The sequence below is a fragment of the Melospiza georgiana genome, chromosome 14 (genome assembly GCF_028018845.1).
Source record: "Melospiza georgiana isolate bMelGeo1 chromosome 14, bMelGeo1.pri, whole genome shotgun sequence".
NCBI lineage: Eukaryota > Metazoa > Chordata > Aves > Passeriformes > Passerellidae > Melospiza > Melospiza georgiana.
Window position 1 is genome coordinate 5,415,464 of NC_080443.1, and position 15,910 is coordinate 5,431,373.

Consider the following 15,910-nt stretch of genomic DNA (forward strand, 5'->3'; position numbering starts at 1 on the left):
CAGTGGAAGTTGTTGTGGTTTTTTCCACAGCACTGGTGATTTAACACAGTTTTAAACACAGTAACAGGTGGGTTTCCATCTCTTTCTCTGAAAGACTGTTTTGCAGCCCAGAATTCTGGAAAAGGCAGATATTGTGTAAGTAAAACATAAAAAAGGCAAGTCCCAGCTTGGTTAGAGGGTTAGACATATGGGAGTTAAAGCTGATTCCACAGCAAACAGAAGAAGCACCTGGATTTTCTCCTGCATGTTGCACAGAGCTGTCTCCCTGCTACTCCAGGCATGAGCAAGTCAGGAATTGCATGGGACCCTTGGATGTGGGGAATAGTTACAGCATAGTGTTCAGGGATCTCAACAAACAATATGTTTCAATTGCACATTCTATACTCTCAGAATTTTAAATCTTTGCTTTTAGTTAATATATCACTGTTATTCAGTATGTTTTATATTATTCTGGGTTTTTTCCTTAGTGTGTGTATAATATGGGCAAAGCTGTCCACTCAAAGTTTATATCTTGTCCTTCAAGTATGTAAGTTCCCAAATTTTTTAAAAAGTCATTATATAAATAAATGCAAGCATAGCATTGGTACATTTCTTTTCACTTGATGCCAGGCATCTATAATACAACAAAGGATTCTTAGAATTTGTTATTTTGAAGACTTGGCTCAGTGCTTGCAGATGTGTATCTAAACATTGTAAAACTGCACAAATGACATCAGTGAATTGCTAAGTTCAAAAGAGCAACTCTTGCATTTTACATTGTTTTACAATATCTGAGCACAAAGCAAATGGTTAAAAAAAATAATATTCTGATAATGTGAGGTATGAGCAAAGGAATAGAATATGGTCTTTCCATTCTGGCCAAGATGAAGGAAAATGCCCAGGTGAGGTTTGCTGAAGTGGATGTGACATGTTTCAAATTACCACAGAATTCCAGCACTTTCCTAAAGCAGGACAACTATGCACAGTCCTTGTTTCCTCTGACTATTTAAAAGCACATTTTTTTTCAAAATTATTTACAAAATAAATGAACAAGCAAATGTAATCATTCATTCTCTTTTTGTTTGATCAGTGTTATGTTATCCTTTATTAACTCTAATTGTGATAGGTAATTCTTTGCACATGTTCATTCCTTGGTTACAGCAGAGTAAAAATAGCTGTATAACAAGGTTGAACCCGGCCAGTACCAAATAGCCCTATAAATTTAAATTAGTGCAAGCATGACTCACCTCTAGATGGTTGCATCTTTGCTGAGTCTGCACTGATCCAAGTAGATAATTCATGTGAACTGCTTTGCTTGGTTTTAGGAACCATGAAAATTAATGGCCCATATAAGAGGTACTGATCTCCCAGGGCAGAATGTCCTCTCCTGTTCCCTGTATCCTCACACACGTGTAACATGCCAATCACACAAAATGGAGGCTTTGCAAAATCACCTTTTTCTCTTTCCCTTGCAGGCCGCAGTACGGCGGGAAGTTCTGCCAGGGCTCGGGCCGTGTGTATCAGCTCTGCAATAAGCAGCCTTGCCCAGCAGGCAGCCTGGACTTCCGAGCCCTGCAGTGTGCAGAGTACAACAGCAAACCCTTCCGGGGCTGGTTCTACAAGTGGAAACCCTACACCAAAGTGGAAGGTGAGGCTGGCACTGCTTTCAGGGACAGGGAGCTCTGAGCACCCATTGCCCCGTGTGCAGTGGGTGAGCATCAACCCCTGTGAGCATCACACCTTGTAAGCATCAACCCCTTTGAGCATCACCCCTGTGAGCATCACCCCCTGTGAGCATCACCCCTGTTAGCATCACCCCCTGTGAGCATCACCCTGTGAGCATCACCCCCTGTTAGCATCACCCCCTGTGAGCATCACCCCCTGTGAGCATCACCCCCTGTGAGCATCACCCCCTGTGAGCATCACCCACTGAGAGCATCACCCCCTGTGAGCATCACCCCTGTGAACATCACCCCTGTGAGCATCACCCGCTGTGAGCATCAATCCCTGTGAGCATCACCCCTTGTAAGCATCAACCCCTTTGAGTGTCACCCCTGTGAGCATCACCCCTGTGAGCATCACCCTGTGAGCATCACCCTCTGTAAGCATCACCCACTGAGAGCATCACCCCCTGTTAGCATCAATCCCTTTGAGCATCACCCTCTGTTAGCATCACCCTCTTTGAGCATTACCCCCTGTGAGCATCACCCCCTGTGAGCATCACCCCCTGTGAGCATCACCCCTTGTAAGGATCAACCCCTTTGAGCATCACCCCTTGTAAGCATCACCCCCTGTGAACATCACCCCCTGTGAGCATCCCCCCCTGTGAGCATCACCCCCTGTGAGCATCACCCCTGTGAGCATCACCCCTGTGAGCATCACCCTTGTGAGCATCAATCCCTGTGATCATCACCCCTGTGAGCATCACCCTCTGTGAGCATCACCCCTGTGAGCATCACCCCTGTGAGAATCACTCCCTGTGAACAATCCTCTGTGAGCATCACCCTCTGTTAGCATCACCCCCTGTGAGCATCACCCTGTGGGCAGACACAGGCTCCTCCTGGGGCTGGGTGAGATGTGTTTGCTGTCTGGCAGAGCTGTAGCCAGGCTGCTGTGGGATCCTGCCTGCAGGGACATGCAGGATTGATTTGGGCTGGGAATTGGAGTCCTTGTCCTCCCCGTGACTCCCCGGCTGCTGCCGCCCCTCTCTCTCTCATTTTATATTCCTTATTGCTTAGTCTGAAACCCAAGCAAAACAATTTCCACGGAATTTCCAGCATGGGAAATGTAAGCTTCCACAATAACACTACCAGAATCTTCCTTCTTTTGGAATGTTCTCAGATTTCAAAATGTAACAGTAAATCAACCTTTTGACTTTACTGCTGGTATGGTCCCATGAGAAGGGGAAATGCAAACAATGTACTGGCATACATTTTTTAAAGTCATCTTTTACTAAGAGATCTTTATCAAGTTCAGGTCTCAATAACTATTTCTGTTATTTTGCACAAGAGAGTTTATTTTTACTTTATGCATCTTAATTTTGCAAATATTTTGAATCAGTATTCACTTTTATCAGCTAAAACAAATATTTTCTCCACTTTGAAAGCACTACTTGAATAAAAGTGTCTGAATTTTCTCACATCATAGCTGCTTTGTTCAGCACATGAACAAATTTGCTTTTGATGATAATGTCTGTAATTATATACATGCACATTCATTCATAGCATGAATATATTTTCTTCAAAAGTCTTTGTGAACATTTTCACGGGTATTTAAAAATATCCTAACAAGCCAATGAACAGAGGAAAGAAGTTTCACAGCATGTAGCAGTGGATGTTTTACAATAGAGCAAAAAATACATCTTGTTTAATAGAAATTAAGGTGGCCTACATTGGTTTTAAAGGGAGGAGTAAAAATGTTTAGTATTTAGTAAAAATGTCCTAAAATTAGGGACAAGAGGCGTAATTGTCAAAAGCAAGATGTCCCCAAGTGATTCTGAAGTTGAAAATGCCCATCCTTCCTCTCAGCTGCTTTGTAAAAGCTCCTCCAAGATCTACATTTGTCGTCCTGGAAACATGATCTGGTTTTCAAAATTGCCACAGATTCTTTGCCTCTGTCGAAGGGACTACTGGAAATCCAGCTACTGATTTTACAATAAAAGGATTCTCTTTTGAATCCAATTTCATGTTCTTAAAAACGGTTTTATTTGTTGCACTTCAATTTGTATAAAAACTCTGCATTTCAGCAGTTGTGAAAATATTTATAATTTCATTACTGTTTTTGTCTGTTCAGAATTCATCAGCCCTTTATAAGCATAGCACACTACCCTTGTGTAAGGACAAATTTGACAATGGTTGGGATTTGTTGGAGGAAAAATACTTTTGTTAGGTGGAAGTCTGGCTGCAGTTCTAAGTTTCAGCTGAACTGGTCATTTGTGCCATGTTATCTCTCCCCTAAATTTTAAATAAACTTCAGATGAAATTATTGCAGTCTCCCATTTATCTTAATAAAAATGAAATTTGAGCCTGTGAGGCAGTGGAACTGAAAGCAGGGTGCAGCAGCAGGGCTAAGGCAATGCTTTTACACTGAGTTTGAATTATTAATTCTTTGTGTGGACAAGCAAACTCACGTGTGCTTTTAATAAAGCATAATATAAAGTACTTTATTTAGCTATATTTCTATTTAGCTACATTCTGGTGTCCTAAGTTGTCTTCATGCACAGTTCATCCTTGTAGCTTATCTTCTAGAATACAGGAAGAAACAACAACCAAGATGGTTTTTATCTCTTTAAAAGTGCAGATCTGCTAATGCTTCCTTGTCTTTGTTTGTTTGTTTTCTCCCCAGAGCAAGACAAATGTAAATTGTATTGCACAGCTGAAGACTTTGACTTTTTCTTTGCAATGTCCAGCAAAGTGAAGGATGGAACTCTGTGTTCTCCAAATAACTATGATGTTTGTATTGATGGAATATGTGAAGTAAGATAAAATTAAGTTTCCTACAATCCTAATGCCTATCTTTTTTTTATTAGTGGGCAATTGAGTCCTTTAGGGAAAATGCAGCTGTTTCTTCAAATTCCCTTTTGTCTGAGTCCTTCATTTGTGCCTTTTGGTTGCAGCAAGTAGGGTGTGATCATGGACTTGGTTCCAAAGCTGTGTTGGATGCTTGTGGAGTTTGTAAAGGAGATAATTCAACGTGCAAGTTCTTTAAAGGCCAATACTTGACCCAGCACAAAGCTAATGGTAAGGAAAACTGTTCCCCATGACCATCAACTCACTGCTCTGCTGTGTCCCCATGCAATATATATGACTCCTTACTCATTCAGGCAGTGGCTGAGGGTCCAGATGTGAGCAGAAAATCACAGGGAGAGTGAGAGGAGAGTTCACATTTCTCCTGTTTCTTGGTAACAAGAAGGCTCTGAGCATAAGTCTTGGTCAGTTAAACAATTCTCTTGTTTCTTAAGCCACATTTTCCCTTTACACATGTGAATTTCCTCTGAAAAGAGATTTTAGGATTCAGGCAAGTGAAAAAATAGCTGTCAGCAGCTCTGACTGGGATGGGACTGTGGAACATATACAAAGTAATACATAGCATAATGCCAAACATGACAGTATTTCCATGTCCATTTTCAAATTAAGTAGTCTGGAAGCTGTTTCAGTGGAAGCTCCAGGCACTGGGAGGTGGACTTTTCCTTAGTGGGCTGTCACAGGCTTCTTGGGAAATAATCTCACCACACTGCAGTTTTTCAGGCATAAAACTCAGATAAGATTTCAGTACGCACAGGGGTATTTTGAGCTGAATCTCTTTGCTGTTGGTCGTAAGACATGTCCTTACTGCAGTAATATAGGCCAGGAAATTGTGCAGTATGTAGTAGGCAGCAGGGAGATCCTCTGGTATCCAGGGCTTTGTGAAGACTCTGCATCCCATTCACACCCTTGTGCTTGTACCTTCCAACTACTGCAGGGTACTACAGCAAAAGCTACAGTGGAGCCACCATTTTTTAGTGTGTTCTGAATTTTTCTAAGGTGAACTAGCTTTTTCTTGCCTTTAACCACAACGAAAAATTTCAGGAATTGAAATACCTCAGAGTCACTCTGATTACAGGCTGCATGGGGCGGGGTGGGGTGGGATGTTACAATCAGAACTGCTTATTCCTGGTGAAAATGGGCTAACTTGGTGGGTCAGCTGTGCATCTTCTGAAGTGTGCTGACTTTCCAAGGGGCTCAGGGGGATGAGCCAGCTCTGTGCGTGCCAGCTGCCAACTCGTTGCTGCCTCCTCTCCTCGCAGACTACTACGCGGTGGTGACGGTGCCGGCGGGTGCGCGCAGCATCCAGCTGCGGGAGCTGCACGTCTCCCCCAGCTACCTGGCCGTGCGCAGCCTGGCCAGCAGGTACTACCTGACAGGAGACTGGACCATCGACTGGCCTGGGAAGTTCCCCTTTGCCGGGACGGTTTTTGATTACCAGCGCTCCTTTAACCAGCCCGAGAGTCTCTACGCGGCAGGACCCACTAATGAGACGCTGGTCTTTGAAGTAAGCCTGGCTTCTGTTTGTTCCTGCCCTGATGTCCATTACAGAATTGGTGACGACAGCTTCAGCTCTGCACTGGGGCTCTCAGAGAGATTAAAGGATAGTGTTGAGTCATGATAGCATTCAGACTTAATTGTGTGGTCAATCATGCTGGATTGAAAGGCCTTTCGCTGCTTTACCAAGGTATGAGGCTTACTAAACTGTCACAAATTCAGTGAGAAGGAAGGTGCATCAAACACCCTATAGCAGAATTTCTGAGTTGCACGGTGGTGATGGAGATTATGAATGTGTCCCATACATGGTGTGCAGTAAAATCCAATTGTCACAGTGGTCACGAGGCTTGCAGGATGAAGAGAGACATGAAAATGTTGACCTCATGTTCAGAAGGCCTGATTCACTATTTTATGATATATATTACATTATGACTATACTAAAAGAAATAGAAGGAAAAGTTCTCAGAAGGCTAGCTAAGCTAAGAATAGAAAAGAATCAATAACAAAAGTCTGTGTTCCAGCAGAGAGTGAGACCCAGCTCTGCCGTGAGTGGTCAGTAAATCCAAACATCCACAGGAGACCAATCACGGATCCACCTGTTGCATTCCACAGCAGCAGATAGCCATTGTTTACATTCTGTTCCTGAGGCCACAGCTTCTCAGAAGGGAGAAAAATCCTAAAGAAAGGATTTTTCACAAAGGATGTCTGTGACATCCAATAATGTAAAAATTAAAGGTACCATTATGTCAATGCTCAATGGTTACAGGTTCAAATAATGCTTCTGAAACTGCAGGTGAGTGGAGCCATTTTCACATCCACCTTGGAATGCAGTCAAAATACCACACACAGGTTCCTATAGAATGAATTTCTGTTGGTTCAGTTATTCTATTATATCTGTTTATCTCACAATCAAATTTGTGTCACCTGCTTTGTTTGCCAGATGTCCTGTGTTGAAACTATTGTAAGCAGAAAGGAAACTTGATAATTACATGGTTAGTTCAAGTTTTACAATTTCGAAATTGGCATTTGCTACTGCTATTCTGAGAAAAACCTCTTTCTGCATTATGTTGCTTAGCTAGATTTTCTTCTAAAATTCATTGGAATATCTGAGGGGCCATTTCTGGCTGAATCATCCAGGGCTTTACTTCCTGTTAGCTCCATTAGTTTGCCCTTTTCAGCTCTTGCAGCTCTTTGGCTTTGTAACTCAGCTGTTGGGACTGTTTTGGTGAATCCTTCCTTCCCTGTGAGAAGGAAGGATCCCTCCCCAGCAGGGATTCAGTTCCTTCCCACACCTTTCAGCAGCACTCTGGAACATGCAGTGCCACTGGGGAGCTTGGCAGTGGGTGCTGTGCCCATTGGCCATGGCAGCATCCTGCTGTCCTTGTCCCCATCCCATATCCCAGCTGTGCTGTGCCCCCTGGCCATGGCAGTGTCCTTGCCCCTTGTCCTTGTCTTTGTCCCTATCCCATAACCCAGGCTCTGGGATCCCCTCCCTTGCCCAGCTTGAGCCTATTAAACCAAGAAAGAGCAAGCACAGACTGGGACATGAACTATACTCTTCAAGGGTTACTAAAGCTTTCACAAGTGTCCAGAGGAGTGTGTGTTTGGAATACTGAAGAGCTTTGCTGCTCTTCCTGCTGGCTGAGTAATTGACTGAAACATGTCCTTGGGAAATACTGAAGGCCCTGGAGCATGGGCAGGTTAGACCTCTGTAGAGTGAACACAAGTTTTAGAACAGGCAGTTTGACATGGGCTAAGGGTTTGTCTCTACACAAATTGCCATCATAATTCACAATGGCTTTTGCAGCATTTTTCTTCATTGAAGAATTTTCATTTTGGGTGTGTGTGCTCACAGGGATCTTCCTTTAGTCCAATCAGTTTGGTCTCCAAAGCTCCAGACATGCTTCCCTCCCTGCAAACCATCTGCCTTACACCAAAACCACCACACTTACGAATACTATGAAATGTTAAGCTGAACTCCCAGGAATCTTACTTGTCATAACCCAAAGTAGACTTGAGCTCTATTACTATTATTATAGAGCTGAAGTATGAATAATAAATTGCCTGCAGGAAGACTTGGCTGCATATCAGGCACATACTTTGCAGAATAAAGATTAAAGAAAAGAAATTAATGCCAAATAACACTTCTATTTTCATCCTTTCAAATTATGCTAAACAGTTTTATTAAGATGTAACATTTAACTGGAGGCTGTTGCTCCTTTCAGAGCTTATTTAAGCTTCCCTTGTATTTTATTGAAATACCTACACCACTGGTGGCTGGGGATTCTAATGGCTAAAAATGTTACATGTTCCCCAATTACACATATCTATGAACTGGATTTAAAATGTTTTTTTCCTCATTTAATAATTTAGGAAAATTCAGCAAGCTCAATTTTGAGAAAAAAAAAAAAAACCAACAGAATTTTCTGTTCAGAGATCTGCATTATTTATAACTTACCAGTAACTCTAAGAAGCAAAAATGACAGAAAACAGAAGAAATATGTTTTGAGAAACAAAATTGCTGAATGTGTGCTTGCAGCCATAATACTGAAACAAATCCTGCTTCAGCTCTAAATACCAGAAACTGATAGTAGGCTGAAAAAAGGGAATGTTTAAGCATACTACAGTGTAGCTTTGTTTTCATTTTTATCTCACCTACAATTTTCAAAGAAGCACACAAAACTTTTCTGCTGCAATTTTTTATTCAACTAAATTAGTTTTATGTAAGATAAGGTTTTCCAGTGTTTGGACCTCAACTTCTTCCTGTAATCTTTAGATTTTTCTTTTAATTAGGCTGTATTCAAAAGATATTTAATACTTTTTTTTTTCCAGATTAGGGCTGTTGTTTTTCTTCCAAAATAATCCAGTGTGAGCCCTAGTAAAATGGTGCACTGCAGGTATTGAGGACGTGGATAAATTGTATGTACAATACAGGAGCTTTTATTATTCAGGTGGGCTGAAAATGGAAGGTTTTGCAGCTGTATTTATTGCCATCCTCCTATGACTGAATGCCAGATTAACACAGCTCGTGCCCACTTCATTCTGCAGTTAAGATTTTGGTGGAGATTTGTGTGGTGGCTGAAATGGTCCAGGTTTTTGCCTTTGTTTCTGCCTGCAGAGCGGGCTGCAGGTATCCAGGAAGCTCAGGCTGTGCACGTTCTCTGAGCAGCATTCCCAGGAGAGGATGGGACCAGACAGGTCTGGCAAGTCTGTGCTCAAGGCAATCACTTCCTTTGAAATGCAGTCATCCTCCAAAATATTTTCTGGAAAGAGACAACTGAAGCATGTCTTGAGAGAGCAGAAGGAGATGCAAATAAGAAAAAAAAAAAATCTTTACATTTCCCATTGCCTTGCACACCACAAGTTCAGCCTTGCAGTTCTATGAGATGTGGTGTATTTATATTTTACTGTACAGTGTGTTCCTATGCATCTGCTTTTCTGCCAGGCTTCTCAATAGTTCAGATGAGCACGTTTCATTTCATCAGACATTGCAGTCCTCAACACTATTCAAAAATGGGTGAGAGACCACAAACAGATATAGAGTGCTCTTCTTATTTACCCTAGAATTTCACCAAACCCTCCCCTCCATATCTTTAGTTCTATAGAATATAGATATGTAATTATGGGAATGAATCATACTAAAAAAGACAAAGAGTAGTGCCTCTGTAATTTAACTGGGCTGTGGGAGAAAAAGTACAAACTGTAATGGCCAGATATTTCCTGGAGAGGAGAACATTGTGAGATGAATGTGGAATTAATATGCATGACTAGTATTTCATGAGCACAACTGCTGGAAGGGTGAATGCATGATGAGGTTTTGGGATTCATCAGGATCCCTTCTGGATTGTTCAGGAATTGATTTCACAGACAGGGGGAAGGGAAAACCCAGAAAACGGATGTCCTTCAGAATTTGTGCATCAATGTCCTTCTGAAGTTAACATTACTGATATTTTCGGTGATTATGGGTTTTCAAAAGCCAGTAAAAGCTGAAATGAAAAATGTTCATGGATTTAGAAGACAGTCGCTGAAATGGCCCAATTTAGATGACATGAAATAATGGTCACTGGTCAGAGGGGTAGAAATATGGTAGAAGCTAATCTAGGATGAGAAATTGATACCAGTTTTTAAAAATATAGTTTTTGTAGCATATTTGTCTCACCTTAAACAGATTTTTAATTTTCAATTTCTTTTTTTTTTTAATTTTTAATGCAGCTGAATACCTTCAGCTCATTTATCTGTTATTTAGACCTAGGTAATCCAAGGTCAGTTCCTCCTGTTTAAAGACCCTTTCAATGTTTTTATGCTAACTGAAAGATATTTAACTTACAGTTAGCATAAAACAGTCAGTATATTTGTCACTAATTATCCAGCTTTGCAAACAAGGGCTGCCAGTGGGCACCACCAGCTGCTGCAAATCCTTTGGAGAAGGAGAGTTCCCACAGGGCTCTGTCACCTGTGGGGCTCACTGGGGACACCCATTTGGGGGAATATTCTGTCACTCTCCATGACTCACTCAAATGCTGAGAAAGATTCTGAAAGAAAACAAAAACTTTATGTGGGTATGAAAAAGACTGCATGGCCAGGGATTGAGGAACTAATTTAAAAACATGAGAGTTTTGTAATTTTTGTGTTCCATTCTGTCAATAAGGAGATGAAGGAAGAATTGACTGTTTTGAGAAGTGAAATACAATTGGAGAAAGCAAAGTTTTCCAGGATGAGACAGGACGAGAATCCTCCCTGAAGTTTACCTCAAACTTGGTGAAACGTTAAATCAAGAAATTGTGACATCTTTGTGAAATAAAGAGAGTTTATTTTAACATCAATAAGTAACAGATGGAAAGGATGCTTTGTAAAGAGGCAGACATCCACAGGAAGAGAAAGTGAATGGAGCTTCAAGGCAGGAATACATCTAATTAAATCCAGTAAATCACTTCCTCTTTATCAATAGGGGAAAACAGGAGAAGGGAGGCCAGGTGGAATGGCTTTGCTGATGATGTAGCTGCCACTGGGAGAAAGCCAAGTTGCAGTTATAAAGGATTACATTTATTATTAGCTACTAGATGATAAATTTGTACTGATTTCCCCTGAAGAGAAAGTATGCTAAAGGGACCTAAGATGTACTTATAAGATACAGATGTTGACTCAATACAATGGATAAAAGGGTTCTCCTGTAGTGAGGAGAGATTAGCTGGACAGCATCCCTGAAGGTTGTACATTTAGCATGTGAACAGTGAAAAAATGGAGCATAATAACAATGGAAGATAAATTTGAAACAGCTGAAGTAGAAATGAGATCATATAGGACCCTTTCAAGGATACTTATTTTCTTTTTTTTTTTTTCCTTTTAATGACCTTAGTGGACTTGAAAAACAGTAGTTTGTCATAAGCTTTTAGTTAGGACTGTATTTAAAGTTATTTTAGAAGTACTGAAGAGATAAAACCCCTTTTGTTTTAAGGTTTGGCTTAAGTACCCAGTGGGTAATTCTTCCTTTACTGCTTTCCAAACAGGTGTTCTCCCACTTTCCTTTGAAGCCTTGGTTCTGCCACTGTCAAGGATCCCATCCAATAACTGCCCATTGAGGACAACAGACTAGTTTTAAAACTTGCTTTAAACACTTTTCCACCAGAACCATATGCTGCATGCTTAAATATACCAGAATAAATTCATATAAATCCATGGAATTAACCCTGATTGAACAGAGAAATCAGAATGTGGCTTAGGATATTGGATGTTACAATATTTATTAAGCAGCATGGAGATCCCCAGTGGATGAGAGCTGCAGGTCTCAAGCAGAGCACAGCCAGGCACGTGTTCTCACAGAGACTTCTCTGTCTGCCCTCCCTGCCGGCTGGTACATCCCCCTAAAGAAATTATCCAAGGCCTCCAAAGCCTTTGAATAAATGGGAATGAGCCAGGAAGTGTAGATAATATTTGCAATGTAGATGCAGCTTGAGGATGCAGATCAAAGACACTGTGGATGCTGCATTCAGAGTTTGGGCTCTTGCCCACTTTGTGAATTGGGCACATGCAGATGAAAATAGTCCTTTATACCTGGATTTTTTCCTCTGTGCTCAGCTTCTCCCTGTAAGTAATCTGTAAATGTCTATTAGTTCTCCATAGAGATAAGAGAGATTTTTTTCAGCATGTTACAAGCCAGGCATTAGTATTCTTTCTATACATGGAACAAAACATGGTGGAAGGAATAGGAACTTTGCTTGTATCAATTAATCTCTCTTAATTCAGTGTGCTGCAAGTAACTTCACATGCACATCTTACAATAAAAAACTACTGGAAAGCACCAAGTCAATCACAGCAAAGCAATGTTAGTAGACTCTTTAAAAATCTGACCTGCAAAATAGAGTATTATATTGGAAACTTAGGATGGCCACGAGTAAAAAAAAAAATCTCAAACAAAGGAGCAGATGCACAGCTAATGTAGAGAATTTATTCAAAATTAGCAGCAAAAGGAAAAGGTTCTTTTCTCAGGAGAGTTCAATTTATCCATTGTTTTAACATTTAGTGCCGTAAGCTAAAGGCACAGCTCCTTTCCTTCAGAAGGGATCCAGCAGATTCCAGCCATAGAGCTGTGGTTTTCCAGCTCAAGAAGCTGTAAATTTTATAACTCTGCGCCCTGCGGTCAGAGCTGCTGAGTGCTGTGTCTGAAGTCAGGTGGTTGGTGTGTTAAAGGTAGACATTAAACAGTTCTGTTGAGGAACTGGAAATGTTTAAGGAGGTTGTTTGCCAGCTGTAAATTTGGGAGCAAATGCCAGTTGGCTGAAAAGATGCTGGAATGAGTCCAGTTAAGTAGACTAGCGCTGGAGGTCTTTCCAAATTTGTAGGTCTGATAACTTGGCTGAATATGCAGACTTCAGTTATTGGGTTGTTAAGAAGGGGCTTTATAATGAATGTTTGAAAATACGACAGAAAACTTTTTATATGCTCGTTACTTTGGCAAAATTGCAACTTTGCAATAGTATTGCATTCCTGATGAAAACTCAGTCAGACATTATACACCATGTACTACTTTTCAGCTGAGCACCAGGGACATCAGAGCATATGGTTTTTTGTGCCCTGCAATATTTGTGTCTCCAATACTGCTCCATAGTTTGATTTTGCCCTTTTCCTGCATGGCTGGGATGATACAGGAGGAGAGACAGGGAGGCTGCTCTGCTTGGTAAACATTGTCTCTCGTTGCCTGCTGGGTGGGAAGGGGCTCTGGCTTTGGCTTCTGGCCAGGAAATGGAGAGGAAGTTCCCTTCTCCAGCCTGTTAGGATTGTGGCAACTTCCCAGTGTGCAAGGAGGGGCTGTAGCCCGAGGTATTGGAATGTGTATGGCCCAGCTTGCCTGGTGTGCAGGATTTACCCCCAGGCACCCACCCAGCTGTGAGCTCCCTGCACCATTGCCTGCTCTCTGAAGGGAAGGATTCTCACAGGGCTTGTTCCCACTTGTCCCAGACCATCCCCTTCACTCTGCCAAAGCACCAGCACAGAATTGCTCTAACAGGAGTAAAACTGCCACTCTTACCTTCTCATCCTCCCCCCTTCCTGCCCTGAACTCTGTGTTCAGAATGCATTCCATCTGTTCCTTGCCTCCAGTGTCACAAAGAGCACTTTCAGAAGACAAATGTTCGGTCTAATACTTCAAGATATTTTTATTAGAAAAGTTTTAAACTTTGCTGCTTTTTGGCCACTGGCACAGCACAGTTTTATGACAGTTGTCAGAGTCAAATGAGATGAGGACTAACCCGTACACGAGGTTTTGTGGTATGGACAAAACCTCCTCCTTCTTTGACAAAACTTATTAAAAGGCCAGACAGAATTTCAGCCTCTGCTCTTGAAGGAACACAGAGCACCCACTGAAATGGGAGAAAGTGTTTCTGGCTGCCTAAGATGCCGAGATCTGTGCTAATGCCTTAGACTTGGAGGATGAGTAAATGTAAATTAAAATATTTTGAGGTCTGGTCTGTAAGAAGAAGCAAGGAAGGAATTGTTTTAAATGAAGAAAAGTGTTAGAGGGCTCCGTTCTTACTACAGGTAACACACTGCATTTTTTCTGAAGCACATGTTCTGAAGCTTTATGCTTCAGATATTTGTCTCAATTTGTCCTTGAGTGGAGTGAGCACATTGTTGCAACCTGTTTTATCTGTAATGCCAGTGGACTTGGAGTTCAATATTCAAACTCTAAAGCAGCTGTTTTAACAGCTGGACTTTTTGCTGTCAGCAGGCTGATAGATTTGTGAAAATAAAAAAGTTACTTTGGCAAAATTGCAGCTTTGCAATAGTATTGTGTTCCTGATGAAAGCTCGGTCGAACATTACACATCCTATAGTATTTTTCAGAGGAGATGTTTCCCTTCATCTGAAAGGGCTGTTAAATCTTATCACATTTACATCAGATAATGATGAATAACCAAGGGAAAAAGAAAAGTCCCCCCAAAAGTGACACAGGGAATGGTTTGAGTGGAGCACAGCAGCTGGGGTGCAGGAGCACACCCTGAGGAAGGAGCCTGGAGTGAAATACAGAGGCTTTGGGAGATTAGTGAGCCCCATGTGCTGGGAGCACTGGGCACTGGGGAGGTGTCCTGGGGAGCCACTAAGAGATCCCGAGGTGTGGGGAGCATCTGTGCAGGGCACAGAGGGGTTGCACAGCAGCCTCAGTTCTCATGTTTCCTAATTCCAGAGTATTCCATTTGAATCCTCTTCTTGTAAAACAGTTGTGATATATACTTGTATCTATAACTCATCCCTAAAGCAGATCTGGTATTTCTATTTCTACCAAGAATTTTCATTCAAAAGAGAGGTCAGTGGTCACTCTCAGATCTATTTCTTCCATAACCTCACTGTTATTCTAAGGTGCTCATGAATTAAGCTGGGATGGCTGAAAAAATTCACATGAAATACTGGATTTACCTGTGCTTGAAGGAGTTTCTAATATGAATCCTCCCAGGGGAAGGCACATACTCTTCCATTCACTTGGAAGTATTTGCCTTTTGCAGCCCTAATTGCTGTTTTCTCAGTTTGGATCATTATTGAGGTTCCCTGGCTGAAATAAAATCTTTGGCTACTAAGAATAGAAATTATAGCATTCATTTTTTCTTTCTTCTAGAAAAGTAAACACTGTGCAGTCCAGATCCTTCATGTGTTCAACATTATTGAGCTGCAGGTCATGTAAATTTGGTCTGAATTTTCACCGTCATGGGCAATTTCTGTGTTCCAATACGTACATTTGCAGAATACCTTAAAACCCTTGGCTACACTTCAAAATGTTATTAGATTTCTCAGTCTTAACATAAATGCAAGTTTGTTGCTATTTTATGAAACCAGTCTCTACAGAGATCAGTTCCACTTGTATGGATTGCTTAAGTTCTCAGGTCAGATATTATGTAAACTTCGCTAATAAGTTATTAATATTTTGAATGACAATTATTAAACATAGACTTGAATTGTACTTGAAATGCTAATGCTTATCAAAAACTAAATTTAGGAACAGAGGTTAACTGCACCTGCTCTTTATGTTACTGTGACAGGATCCATATTGGTGGAGAGTTAAAAGTCATTAGAGCTCTGTAACTGTAAACTCCCACACTGATTCTGCTAAGTGTGGATATGAATGCACTTTGCTGCCAAAAGTTTCTAAAATAAATTTTGTTAAGTAGAAATTTCTCCCCAAATTTAGGTATGTGTCAGATGTTCGTGCATCTTGCAGTGATTATAATTCAATCTTGAAATTAATACAGTGAATGAAAACTGCAATATAATTCACCACTAAAATAGTACACCCTTGAGAGCTGGGCTCCCTGAGTTAGATGACAGAGATTGTTATTATAGTCAGTAATCACACTTTCTATAAATTTTCCAACACATTATGCTGAAATAGTGAATAAAATATTCACTATTGGAAAACAAGATTTT

At 41.1% G+C, this 15,910-nt stretch overlaps 1 protein-coding gene across 1 annotated transcript in view; it reads left to right on the forward strand.

Moving 5' to 3' along the window:
* Positions 1 to 15,910, forward strand: part of ADAMTS18 (ADAM metallopeptidase with thrombospondin type 1 motif 18) — a 77,309-nt gene that overhangs the window by 45,889 nt on the left and 15,510 nt on the right. Inside the window, exons 13-16 of the mRNA XM_058034124.1 lie at positions 1,455 to 1,627; positions 4,324 to 4,454; positions 4,595 to 4,718; positions 5,765 to 6,009. Coding sequence (XP_057890107.1) covers positions 1,455 to 1,627; positions 4,324 to 4,454; positions 4,595 to 4,718; positions 5,765 to 6,009 — 673 coding nt within the window. The remainder of the gene's footprint in view (positions 1 to 1,454; positions 1,628 to 4,323; positions 4,455 to 4,594; positions 4,719 to 5,764; positions 6,010 to 15,910) is intronic.